Source organism: Oenanthe melanoleuca, chromosome 1A (assembly GCF_029582105.1).
Source record: "Oenanthe melanoleuca isolate GR-GAL-2019-014 chromosome 1A, OMel1.0, whole genome shotgun sequence".
In the NCBI taxonomy this organism is placed as follows: Eukaryota; Metazoa; Chordata; class Aves; order Passeriformes; family Muscicapidae; genus Oenanthe; species Oenanthe melanoleuca.
Window position 1 is genome coordinate 49,799,363 of NC_079334.1, and position 14,645 is coordinate 49,814,007.

General features: G+C 34.3%; 1 protein-coding gene across 5 annotated transcripts in view; it reads right to left on the reverse strand.

Annotated features, from left to right (window-relative positions):
- POT1 (protection of telomeres 1) overlaps positions 1-14,645 on the reverse strand; it is a 52,296-nt gene that overhangs the window by 15,006 nt on the left and 22,645 nt on the right. For all 5 annotated transcript variants that reach the window (XM_056481781.1, XM_056481785.1, XM_056481782.1 and 2 more), the window contains exons 10-12: positions 9,900-10,190; positions 6,412-6,567; positions 478-638 (exon numbers count right to left, since the gene is read on the reverse strand). In XM_056481781.1, the coding sequence (XP_056337756.1) occupies positions 478-638; positions 6,412-6,567; positions 9,900-10,190 (608 nt within the window). The remainder of the gene's footprint in view (positions 1-477; positions 639-6,411; positions 6,568-9,899; positions 10,191-14,645) is intronic.

Below are 14,645 nucleotides of genomic sequence, written 5' to 3' on the forward strand. Positions count from 1 at the left end.
CCTGGAGGTGTTTTTCATGTAGATGTGGCACTTAGAAACCTGGTTTAGGTAGGGCACTTGGACAAGGCATACATTGACTTGATGACCTTAAACTTCTTTTTCAACCTAAATGATTCTGATTCCTTATAGGACAGTTAAGTAAAGAATGAAAATTATCTTCTTCATTTTGAACATCTTTAAATCTCACCACTTTCAAGTAGCACATATGTACATGTTTTAAAACGCACATAATTAGAATTAAGCTAATTAAAATAGAAGTCTTAATCCCTGCTTTTATTTTAAATTTTAAATTTGAAAAAATTGCCTTTACCTATCCCTCCAAATACTCTTCATCTTAGTGGTGCTAAATACACATTCTGTCCTTGAGTTTCTGATTCTTAGACACATTTACAATTCTAAACTGTACAGCTGTAACATTAGCCTAGAGCTTTCAAGAATGAGCTGGAGAAAACCAAACAGAGTACACATGGTACTTACGCTTTTAGCTCCTTGACATCTGGGTTACTTTCTGGCAAGACTCCTATTCCTCGACCGTAACAGGTGCCACCATGAAGATGAAATTCTATACGTGAGACATCTTCATTGTCAGCACTTGCTTGTTTTGTATGAATACTGTAAATTCTCAGAAAACTTCCAATCTGAAAGGAAAAGAAACCCCCACATAGATAAGACAAAGGTAGTCATTTACATGGAAAATTCTAACACTCATGAAGCTTCTTCCCTTTTTTAACTGAATCACAGAACAGCAAACCTGGCAGGCACCTCTGGTGATTACCTTGTTCCAACTCTTGTGCCCAAAGCAGAGTCAACTAGAGCAAACTTCTTAGGGTTGTTTCCAGCTGGGTTTTAAGTATTTTCAGGTATAGAAACTGCAAAACTTCTCCGTGTGATCTGTTTGTTTTGCTTTATTAGAAAACCTTAATGGCAGCAAAGGGTGATTCAGAACCAGAATAAGCCTTCTTAGTAAATCTAATTCTCAAACAGACTTCAGGAGACAGATCAAACAAGTCAATGCATTGCTTTCTCGAGGGCACAGTTTGCCTTCTGTGTTCCCAACACAGCCCCACAGAGACTGACAGTCTGTGATTTTTCCTGGGAATGATCACTTTTAGCAATTGACCTTGTGCTCATAACTGTGCATGGTTTACTATGTGTACATGTACATAAACATAACTGCTTACTCAGAGTTCTCCATCATATCTTACATTACAGCTAACATTAAGTTACATTTTTTAACACCAGGACAAAAGACAGTATGTGTTAGAAACAGAAAGATCTTTCTACTTTTCCTATCTCTTAGATCTCCTTGGGGACGTGGAGAATGTGCTTCCTGTAATGCTGAGAATGAAGGTACATGGAGGACATGCTCCCTGTTTGGCTTAGAATGATTTTGTGTTCTCTGAAACAGTTTTGTCAAGTTACACAAATGGACTTAGGCTAACTTATACAAGCACCTACTAAAGAAGAAGTTATGGAATGTTACATCTTTGTAACTTTGCTTTTATTTCAAAATACCACTCCCATTATGCCTCAAAGAAAACTCACACACCCAAACAACCAAAACCAAGACCAATGTTCTAAAGGCAGATAAAATGGAGACTCAATTACAGCTGCCAAATATTTTTTTAAAAATATATAATCTGAGATTCAGATAACAGCTGGCATGCTACACACACTCAACAACCTAGTTTTATATTAATTCTACACATCTTTTAAATACCCTGACAGAAATGACAAATTATTTTAAATTTACTTCAATTGACATTAATATTACAGCAGTCAGTTTATTAAGTCATATTTCAGCTTCAGATCCAGTGGAAACTGAAAAACTATTCCTATTAGATTGGACTGGTCATGCCACAACACTTTTAAACACATGTATATATGTATAAAAGCAGATGCAGCAGCAACCTGTGTCTAGAATCCTCCTCTGTATCAAGGAACAAAGTATGACTACATAATGCTGGTATCAAACTGCTCTTTTAAAGAATAATCACAATGAAAAAGGCAGCATATTTTCCAACGGAGGCAGCAGGTACATAAAAAGTGCACTTCAGCCCACACCTATTTTGCTTCTGGCATGGAGCTCTTATAAGACTTTAAATTGACCTGCACTGTTAGTAGGCTGCTCATTTTGTTCATTCAAAGCACCACCAGGACAGCTGGTGTTTTTAGATGGCAGTTAAGGGGCTTACCCAAAGACATTTTTTTTCCTTTCCAGATGCTGATTTCACTTAATTATGAATATCCAAAAAAACAAAGGACACTCATATCATAAGACTAATCTAATTACTATGATAAATGCTTTTGGAAAAAGTTTTTTAGAAGTTCTTACCTGAGTTCTGCTTATGGAATAATCTTATATTATTAAAAGTGTCAAACTACTTCCCTACCTCCAAGAGTAATTTGCAGGAAATTATGGTTTGACAAAATGAGGCAAAAATGAGCAGAACTAGACTGCACTTTCCACCCATGAAAAAAATAATTTTAAAAGGATCAAGTTAACACCCTTGCCTACAACATCAATACAGACCCTTCAAAGTTTCAGACATTATATGAACTGGCAAAGTTGCAAAAACTTGCTATGAACTGGTTCAAATATCAAATCAGGGAAAAAAAGGAATCTCCAATTATTGGTGAGATTAGCCCAAACTGAGCTTGTAGCATTGCTTGCACAGTTCAGTATCCAAACTGTGATGTGCTGTGATGCATCATTTAGGACGCATGTAAGAGACTTTTCTTTTTCCTGCATAATGCAGTTTTGCTCCCTGAGACAGAAGGCTGCATTATTACAGTGTTTTATTCCCATGCCTGGAGAAGGAATAACTCCACTCCAGATGGTCCCTGCATGGAGTAGGTAACCAAGAAAGTTTAGTACACATTAGAACACATACCACCCTAACTCAAAACAGGCAGCTTGGAAGAGGTAACAGAGTCCTGTGCTGCCATGTCACATAGAAAAGGTTCCTTTTTTTACAGTAATACATACAATTTTCAGCAGGAAAAAGCTGATTTCAATTGACGGATTTATTTTAAAGAAGTAGTACATAAAAGATAAGTATTTTCTCTATGTATGAACACAAAAATTAAATATGGGAGAGGAGAGCTCAGAAGCCAAGAATATAAAACACTGTGTCTGCTTTCTAAACTACTGTGCTGAAATTCAAACAGAAGCCAACTGAACCACACGTTTAGTGCAACATCCACTTTGCAAGGCTTATCATCACTATAAAATAATCTTCTAAACGTTTATTAGATCCTTTTCTGAAAATGTCACTATTTTATATATTTTAATATCACTTTGAACTACCAAAGAGATGAATAATAATCAGCATTGCCAAATATAAGGTTCTGAATGTCAGCCCAGAGATGCCTGAGTGGACAAAATGCTGTTTCCATGGATTCCTTTGGGAGGCAGCCTTGCTTACTGTTAACAGCAGAGAGCAAATGTGGATGCTATGGATAAAAATGTTACTGTACTTCTGTTGCTTACAGAATGCCTGCAGACCGAATTCTTTATATACCTGACTTAGAAAAAATTGTGATCTACATTAAACACCATGATTTACAGAGCCATTACTAAAATATAATACAAACCCAGCCCCTTACTTGACTTTACAGTTCTCTTTATGACCTACCTTGTTTACAGGAAGCTCATTTAAAAGTGAAATTAAAGTGAATAAAAACATTTATTGCAGTAATATAAAAATATACTAACACCCTATTTTCAGTCTAATTCCAATATGACTATTTAAGAATATATATTAAGACTAGAGAGAATTGAAATGTAGAAGCTCCCTCTAACTAGTTAACTAGAACAATTTTTAGCATAGGAAATTCTAATAATTATTTCAAAATGTATAGGGTTGTGTTCACAATCACACTGGAATTCAGCAAATTCACAACAGCATGTGTCATTGCAGGTAAATGTTCATGCTTGTCCAAAAAGGCACACAAGTCTTTATCTTCAGGAATCACTTAACAAATTCACCTGTACTCATTTTTTTGCCTGTATTTATGGTTGGTTATATTCAGTGAGATCTCTTTGTCACCATTTTTATTGCATCAACAGTCTAATTTTGCCCAGTAAATAGTGCACAACTTTCTGCAAATGAGACAAAGCACATACATGGCATTTGGGCACCATCTTGGGCAGTAAGAAGGCATTTAAGAGTTTGAAGGACTCAAGAGTGGCGTCTTTTGGGTTTTTTTCCCTTTTCAATGAATTAAAAAACAGAAGTGGGGAGAATATAACTCACCTTCCACGTACCTTTAACTAAAGTTCTCTCCATTTTAAGTATTATTTGTCTTAAAAAATGAGATAAAGTGCTCATATCTTCAGTGTTCTCTCGATCTAAACAAGAAGTTTTTAACAAACTCTTGCAGCAATATCCCTGACACTGTGCTCCAGGATTTGCCAAAAATTCCCTGTAATATATTACCCATTTTCTCTGGTGTGTAGTACTTACTCAGAGCTTCCTTGTCTGAACATGTGCCTACAGATACACAATTTTAAAATAAGAACATGCATTTCAGGTTTTTTTTTAAAATCTGCCCTTCTTGTTATCAAGGTTGTGTAAAACAGATTGCTCCTACAGAAAACATCATTTCCAAGCTGCAACCGTCACTGCAAATGGTACACAACAGGCAAGAGTGTAACCTAAATTCTGTAACAATTTACATTAAAAAAGGGCACTCTAAGCAAGTGTTAAATGCAGAACAGAACATTGAAAAATAGTGCACTTTTTACTGTTTCTGAAACCACAAACTAGCAAAATATCTAGTCACACTTGGGAAGGTGTATGTAGATACACTAAACACTTGCCAGTTCTATACTGCTACATAAAGGAATTTTTTTAAAAAAAACTTAGTGTAACAAGACCCTGAACTCAATAAAATATCATACATATTTCAATTATACTTTTTATGATATGACATTATTTCCACTAATCCTCCATTTTAGGGAGAGTTCTCCCCACCCAAATTTCATTATATAAGTATATATATATATGTATATGTGTATGTGTACATATGTATATGTGTGTGTATATATATATATATATGTATATGTGTGTGTATATATATATATATATATATATATATATCTAAAATTCTGTGAAATACAATTAATTCTACATGTTGTAATCTGAAAGTAATAAATATTTCTGAAGTTTAACTGTCAGCATATGAGCCCTTTTTCTTTCTCCACTAAGACAAGCAACTAAAATGTGGTGTACAAAAATTATCTAATTTGAAACTTCTACAGCTTGCATGACTGAAACTATTGACACAGCCTGAAGGAGAAAAACACCCACCAGAGTCAAGGGGGGGGTCACTTAACAATTTCCTTTGAAATTATTAAAGCTTCTACTACACAATGCAGTATCCAGCAAAGGTAAAAATGCTTCAGAAATCTGAAAGAGCGAGTGCTTAGGAAGTTAAAAATTGAGAGAGAGAATGAAGACATCCCACATATCACATACTCAGTATGGGATTCAATTCCTGAATATAAATGGGAGAGAATAATAAAGAGAGTATTATCAGCTACTCAAGAAAATACGTTTTATTAATATTAAAACACTTCTTTCCTTCATATTCAGAACATACCATTTCACCAGAACATTGTTTTTTTACACTAGTTACCAAGAGAAAAATTCTGGAAGAGAACTTGCAAATAATGAAATACTTCTGTCAGTTTTGTTATGACTGCTTACACAAATTCTAACACTTATTTTGTTATCTGTAATTTACTTATGAATAGGTGTTAATTTATCCAAATGACTTCATGTCTGCTGATAGGCCCAGCATAAATAAAGGTTATCACTTATCTTTATCTTCTGGTAAATGCTTTCTTAGAAACGATCTTGAGTACAGAGGGCAAGGCATGAAATGACTTGCTAAGTTCCTCTATTCAGAAGCAAGATGGCAGTATTGCTGAAGATCTAATATTTAATTATGTTGTTGTTTTCTCTATCTAAGTATAATCAACATTACTGACCTATTAAACAAAGATTGCACTGCAAACTGCAGAAGCTTATAGAACTATTGACTTTAGAATTAAGGGTCTTTAACAGGACTACAGGTTTAACACTGCATTGTATCATTTTAAAATAATTCTAAAGCACAGAATGCATTTTCTGAGTGCAATATTTTCACTGTATTATCTATTATATTACAGTGTCTGGAAAGTGCTTAATTGGGAGAATTTTTTCATTGCAATTGTCACATAATGAGCCTGTTTAACACACGCGAAGAAGTTTTGCATTCAAATAAAAGGATGGGAAACACAGCAAAAGATAAAGAGGCACATGAAACTAATTACAGCAGAACTGAATTGATGCATTCTATGAAGTGACTTTTAAGAAGAAAACAGGCCACAAAAAGAGAGTGAGATACCAAACTGTGCATTACCTGAAGTGATTCTGCCAGTTGTACATGATTATCATAGACTAGAATGTCCACTGCTAGATTTCTCAGCTGATGAAGAAGAACTTTTTCTCCTTCCAGGTCTTTTGCTTCCACAGGCACCTTCCATGTGGGGTAGGGACATTTAGTGCCATCCCAAACCTGCAAAGCAAATGAACTATTTCAATGTGCTAAGAATACTTCAGATTCAGACTTTAAATAACTTTTTTTTATTATTTTGTTTTATTAAAAATTATTAACAATAAGAGATCTTAGTTGTAGTCTCAGTCTAAAAGTCCTTAAAATACTTGAATTAGACCTTATGGGATTTTTTATGTTATTACTCCTTACAGAGCATAAAATAACCTCTACAGAGAACAAAAGCAAGTGCTAAGACCTGGAGTTTAATATTTGAATAAAAGAAAAAGAACAGCTCTAGCAAAACCTGAGGTGTTCATCCAGCACAGAATGACAATATTCTGATCTGGAAGGGACCCACAAAGATCAAGTCTAACTCTTAAGTGAATGGTCCACATGAGGATTGAATCTTCAGCCTTGGTGCCCTCAGCACCACGCTCTGACCAGCTGAGACAATCTTAGGGTCAGCTGTTACAACTATCAGAATTCATCACATGCAGAACTGTCTGTACTTAATATTTTAATCCTGCCATAGGGGTTTTTTAACCACTCCAGCTACAGTATGTGAAGACTGAGTACACAGCATACATTGACTTAATTACTGATGATCTCCTGTATTAGTACATGATGATCTCCTGCTAGTTATCCAGAACATATTAGAAAAATCATCAGTAGTTAACCTATATTTATTAACAAGGATTCTAAATTTTTTTTACTAAAGCTAGATTCTTGATACATTCCAAGCACTGATATATCTGAAATACTGAAATAAAAATAGTTATTTTTCAGCTATCAAAGTGCTGTGAAAGGGTAAGTTTACTGACAGGCTTAACACCTTGAACCCAAAATCACACTTCTTAATCCAAACATTATTCTGTAAACTACAGTTTCCTGACTTTCTGAAGATGTACTCTTCTCAAAGACTCAAAAATAATAGTTTGATATACTGGCATAGTGAAACAAAAATCTAGAAGCATTTGGACTATACTTCTGAAATGCTGCTTTTCATAGGATTTCAGACATATAGGTTCAACAGAAGAACATATTTTCCAATTTTCAGACAGTTTGTGATACCACAAACTTTGTTTGTGATACCACTGCTTTGTCTGATGAGTTAGGCACTGCAGAGGGCGAGAAAAAAAGACACCAAAGCCTAATTTTTAAAGGATTTCTACCCCTTATGCTTAACTGCTTTGGATCAGCAGACCCACATGAGAAGATCGAAGGATCAGCAAAGCCATGTATAAATGCACTAAGAATAACTCACAGAATACACATCCAAAATCAGGAGATAAAAGGGAAAACTGTACGCAGAGAAAATGATCCATATCAAATTATGTTGCCAAATAAGAGTATATTTTGAAGGACCCAGATAATGAGATGGTATATGCTGCCACAGATTAAAAAAAGCCTGTTATCTTCTGATCCTGCACCATGAAATACTTAAAACCACCCCTGAGAGGTTGTCTATTGCTTGAATTATCACATCTTTTCCAGAACTCAGCCTGAAAACAGATTTAGCACATATGTAATACAAATTAATCATTTTGACAAAGTAAAGAATCTTAAGTTTGTCAAGTTTTCAATTATTTTCCAATTGGCTTTACTTGGGACACTTTGGTAAATCTACACTGGAGAGATGATCTGATAAATGGATTAAAATAACCTGCATGCTCCCTCTTCAGATAAAAGGATGGTGACTTAGCTTTAAACTGTCCTTCACCAGAGGAACTAATAGGGCTGGCACCATTTAGAGGAATTTATAAGCTAGTGAAGTTTCTTTAAAAAAAACCCAGATCTTTTAAAAGCAGTTTGGTTTGGGTTTTTTTCTTGCACAAATATGAAAATATATAAAAGCTCTCTACCTCAGGAGCTTGGCAGCTCTACTTTACACAAAACACAAAAACATCTTGGTTTCAAACTGTCTTGGTTTCAAGAATGAATATTGGAATAAAACACAAAACTGGTTAAAATAAGTCTGAATAAGAAACAATAAATTATTCTATTACTAGTCATGAACAGACTAGAGCTAAAGAAAAGTTAGTGATAATGTTTGATCACCATGGTTGGAAAACACTGAAATGGGAGAGACAAAATTCCTGTTTCTATCTTCAGCAGAATATGCTCATTGTACAACTTACCTTAATGTACACAGTTTAACTGAGACAGAAAGGAAGAATAATAATAAAACTCTTATGAAAGGCATAAATGACAGAATAATTTCTAATTAATAATTGATATACCATTATTTGACCTCAAACTTTTACCTTCCTAAGTCTACCCTAAGATTTCCCCAAGTCATCATCTTTACTACACAAAAGTGACAAAATCGACTTCAGGTCTTACAACACAGAGAAGTGTGGAAAGAAATAATAACTTAAGAAAGCACTTGTCTCTCTCCTTCCAAAAGGTCCTTCAATGCTGAAGATACATTTATTAATGAAAAACTTAATTACAGTCCACAAAGTCATGAAAATTTACTGGTCTCATTTGACATCTATTTCACAAGGCATAATTAAATAGAAATATTTTTAGCAGTTGCAGAATATGTTGCATGCACTTAAGGTTTATTTCTGAGTAGTAATGCATTGTTCTGTATGAAAAAATCTTAGCTGCTTCAGTGAAGGAATAATGCCAAGTGCTATTTCTAAAAATATTGTAACAATACAGTTTAACACAGCAGGACCAATATATAATTTTATGAAGACATAAACTGGAAAGTAACAGCTTGATCATTACTCATGTTTTAACAATCAAGTGAAAAAATAAATAGAGAGGAGTTTGGAACACCAGACTAATACATCTGAACTAAAACCAGGAATATTATGGAGACAACCTTTTTATTTAGCTAATATTAAGGACCACCTTTAGAATCTGCTCTCCTGTTCTATGGCACTCTGCATTTTTAATTTTCAGTGAGCACTGATGCCAAAGTGCTTCTGTGTAACTAAAAGAAGCTACCTCAAATCCATCATGATAACATAATCCATTCTTTTTTAGGCAGTGCTACTTACTGCACTAATTATATCCAGCAAATCTAGAAAAACTAGCAGCAAATGCTACTAACTAGAAAACAAGGTTAAAGTTTAAAACTAACAATAGTTTTCAAGGTTAAGAAATCTTGTGATATTTATCTACAAAGCTCTCTAAAAAAACAAATCAGATGATCAACTTCAAAGACAACTGGGCTTTCTATTTTGTATTCATAGAAACAAAATAGCCAAAGATCACAGATTTGCTTACACTAAAAATATTTATCTACATAGTATTATTTAAATTAATATGTCTGTTTTGTTGAAAAGTATATCACAATGTCTTAATAAATCTAACAAATTATTTTTAAAAAGTAAGTCTACCTTTAGAAGAAAAGAAGATCCATCCACTTTTGCTTTTCCTACCAGCTGGCAAGTGAGATCAAAGAAGAGCATTGGCTGAACACCAGACAATTTTGCTGCTGGTCCAGAGACAGAAATATTACTGGCTGCCCAGGTACGCAAATCTTCTATTGTTTTCTGTTCTTCATCCATGAAAGTGTACTCTCTGCTTGAAGTTCGAGGAACTATTGGAGCTCCTACAGTTCCATCAAATGTTAAGGATGCAAATCCCCCACTGGTAATTCCTTGCATCTGTCCATTGTATTCCCTGATCTGTAATAAAATATGAATGAGAAAAAAAAAAGTTTGCACTGCATGGAAAAACAAATACATTTCTGCTTTTATCATGTACACGGAAAATAAACCATTGATCATTTCTGTTCCTGGTTCTATTGGGAGAACAGAGTCAAAATAAAAACAAAACAAAATGGTAAAATTAACATTACTAAGAAAACAAAATGTATAAGCAGATATATAATATTATACAAGAAATTTTTGAAGAGGCAGACTAATAACTATCTGTAACATTTATATCTACAGCATCTTTGCAGAGTATTTTATTTGCACATGTCAAAATATTTGTGTGGGCAACATATCAGGATTGTTCTTATAAATGTGAAACTAATGGAAATTAAGGCACAAAATCAATTAACTATTAGGGGTTACACAGCTGAGTAATGGCAAAGTTACTACGGATCTCGTTTCTGGCCCCTCACAATAGCCCTATTTCCCAATATTATGGAACAGGAAAAAAAAAAGATCAGTTCAAGGAAGTATTTTTTTTCTGTAAGGCAAACAGTGATGAGCTTTCATTCCTTGAATTATGAATACAGCTATCAGTATTATTCAATGTCTATGGCCTCCTCGTGGCAGGTCTCCCAAATCCTGCTGATTTAGCTGTGTATCTGCTGCTATATGAAACACAGTATTTATTTCAAGTCTGAAGCATTCCTTCGAGGGTCTAGTCTAGTCTTGCTGCCTCCTGCAATTATAGATTTATCTATATCAAAGCACTGCATGACTCATTATCCAGAAATCTGAAACAGTCTGTTTTGATACATCCCTTTTTAAGTAATGTCAGGTTACCAAGTAAGCAATAACACATATAAACATAGAGACAGTCTAGTATGGGATTCCCAGGGCTCCATTTTCAAATGGCTGAAAATCCCACTGATTTAAAAGTGCAGAACATGCAATATGTGTCAGAAGTTCTAAACAGCAAAACACTGCCAATGATTTAGGTCTATATTTTATAAACATGTTGAAATTTAAAAAGCACACAGATCAGGCATTCATTGACCTTGGAAATTCATAAGCAAAGCAGTTCAATCTTGGTGACAGAAACTCCTTTAATCCCTGCTACTCTGACATAATGCATAGATGCATTTAGGGTCATCTCTAAGATAAACTTTGATTTACGTAAGCATTCTTCAGACCTGACCAATGGAATACATCAATTCAGAATGTAGTTCTTCAGTGAAACACTGAAAAGCTTCAACCTTTTAACCTTTACTTTTAAATACTGAAAATAAAAGGAAAGCCAAAGGACAAATAAGGAAAATACATGGTTTCATAATCAGTTTGCCCCTTATCATCTATGATCTGGAAAAACATGTTCTCCTGTAAGATGCTATCTAAGATAAACACACAGATTTACTTTAGTTGCTATCACTGGCATGATATTCCATAGCTTCTCTAAACCGGTAACTTCCAGAGGGGATGAAAACTCTCATTACTTTTACCTATTCATCCTGTATCAAAATATAGTTCAAGAATATTTTTTGCATCTTGTTTGACATGTCAAATGTTTCTTGAAGAGTTTTAATTTCTAATTTATCTATTAATTTATTTCTTCATTAGTTCTTTTAAATCATCATAAAATATTTTGACTTCTTTCTTAGCAAAAATTCTGTCCTATTCTTCTGTGAAAGCTCCAGGCCTTTCAAAAAACCAGAAAGTACTTTGTCTCCCTGGGATTCCACCAATATTTCACCATAAGTTATTTTCCTCTTTCCCTAAATCCTTTATGTCATGCTTTGAGCATTCAGCAGGCTGACATACTGTACTTCTGACATCAAGTGAATGGAAATCAGCCTTAATGTTGGAAGAGGCAACCAAAAAATAAATTTTAAAAAAATAAATAAAATACATAAGAAGGTAAATCGCAACTGTCATGATGAGAAAATTAACGATGATCTTTAGCAAAAACCAGATGTGCTCAAGCACAGGCAGGTGGAGAAGCCACTGAGTCCTCTCAAATGTAAATAGAATTCAACAATATTATTTAGTGAACAGAAGAAAGAGGAGAACAAAATGTAGAATGGGTTACAGAACAAAGTATTTTACAGCTGGAAAATTATTTATGTCAGACCCACAGAACAGATGATGGACAACAGAAATTCTCTGGGCTTGTCCTTTAAAAACAAATCATTGCTAAAGTGATGAGGGATCACTGGATTGTAAAATGAACAAAATCTATGGACAAATGCTGTTTCATTATGGCACTCAAGAAGATCTCAGATCAAGTTAAGCACTGATACTGTAAACATGTTGTATTTTCCAGACAATTTTGAAATTGAATTAAACTTATAAAAGAGTCAATCTGGGACTTTTACATATGGCAACAATTCCCCTTCAGTAGAGTCTGCATCATTTCTAGCTAGAAATTTCTAGACGTGGACATATTTTTTAAAAAATTGCTGGGGGAGGGTGAAGCAGGGGGTTAACAAGGAAGGGGGGGCAGACAGCTATCTCTTTAAAAACTCCCTGAGAATTTTAAATAATAAATAATGGTTTCTAAATAAAAATATCCTCTGGGACAAAAACGGAGCAGATAAATTGCACTCGGCTTGTTCTACGCAAGCAAGTAAATTCCTATACATATTGCAGGAGTCCTTGGCATAGCTTTTGTAAACTAAAGAACAGTAGGTGAAATGTCACCTTTACAAACTGCATGGATAATAAACTCCATTGATTTCTATGGGGTACAACACTATCCTGAATATGGTTATTTGGTTATTGAAAAGAAGCCAATATTGAAGTATTTATAAATAAATTTATAGCAAAGTAAAATACATCCTTTTTTTTTAACTGAAGATGGTGTTATTCATCTCACTAAATGGAAAAGTGTGATAGCAACTAGTGTATAAAGCTGGAATAATACCATCTACACAGCAGTTTTCCATCAAAACTGATTGTTAAATTATAGAAGCAAAGGACTATTATGAAACCACTGCAGTCACAGATCATCTTAGAACATCAAAAAATGCCTAGGGAAACAACATTTACCAAGCTAATATACACGTTTTTATACTGAGAAGGAAGATTTTATTTTTTTTATGATTGTCACTGATGATATTTCTATGGAGGAAAGTAACCTGTCAGGAAAAAATCCACCAGAATGCATCTGGTATATTTCATTGTATTTTGTAAATGTTTTCTCATCTTAAGTAAATAGTCTAAACAAATTTGGATAATACAGGATGCTGATTACATTTTCTTATATTTTAATAATGCAATCCTGGTTTACCTCCAGCTATATGAACAGAGAGATACTAATGAAATAGAGAAATAATTTGAAGTATAAATTAAAACATTTTGAATATGTTTAAATATCAAAACAAGAAAACTGAACTACCAAAACTATCTGCAGGCCCCTTCTAAAAGAAAATTAACAAAGACAGTCACACGGAAGTAAAACTTTGTTTTTTGAAGACATGATAAACATATCTAGAAATTAGGATCATAAATGATAGCTTATTCTCTAGCATTCCTGAATTGCTGCCTGCAAAATAAGATTGTCAGAAACATCCGTAGCAATGGAAACACAAATTAAAGAAGAAAATGAGCAATACGTTGTATTTTATTTACCAATTCAATTTAGCTGAAGATGCAAGTATTTTGTGGAAAAATCTGCATGCAAAAGGTTTATATACTTAAGGCAGTTGAAATAATTTCTGGTTTAATAATTTAAAAAGCCAGCAAGGACTGTGATACTGGTTTAGAAATATTCCTGAGAGAAAGTGGCATAGTTTATTTAAGGAAATTCTAATAGAAATATTAACAGAAATGTAACTAAAATGTGATAATTTTCCAGTTCTATTATGAGACACTTAAAATTTTCCTTCTCTGTAACAAATACTAAGCAAATTAAATTACCCTCTACCCAAAGTAATTCCAACAGAATCCTCTTCAGTAAATTCTTATTAGCTCTGACCACCAGATCTTACCAACACCTCTGTTACTATGAGAAGAAGTTATCCATTAGAAGCCAATAGTGTAACTGGGAGCAGTAATTTTTAAAATGTGTTTGTTATCAATCTCAACTTCCTGGAAGTCCCTGGAAAGCATATCTGGGGCAGATGAATGTGAAAACACGCTCCAAGGGCTGTGTATATCTATCTGTCCTCACTGGTAAGCACAGCTTTGACAAACTATGGCCTCTGCTACCCTGGCCTGCTTTCCATTCAGCAAGCTAAGTGAAGGTGATTAAGGGCTGGAGACAAAAGCAGGAAAGGGTGAAGGAGGAACTGCAGAAAGAGTAATTAGAAGTCATACCTACTATGCTGTTTATGGCTGAAAGAGAAAGAGGTTCTCCCCATCCCAGAAGTTGGCACCAGGCTTTTGTGTCAGATTTTTACCTGCTCAGATCAGATATGAAAACTCCCAAAGTACCTGTTTCTTAGTCTGGGGTAATCAGAACATTCCCATCCAGAAAAAGACATCTTA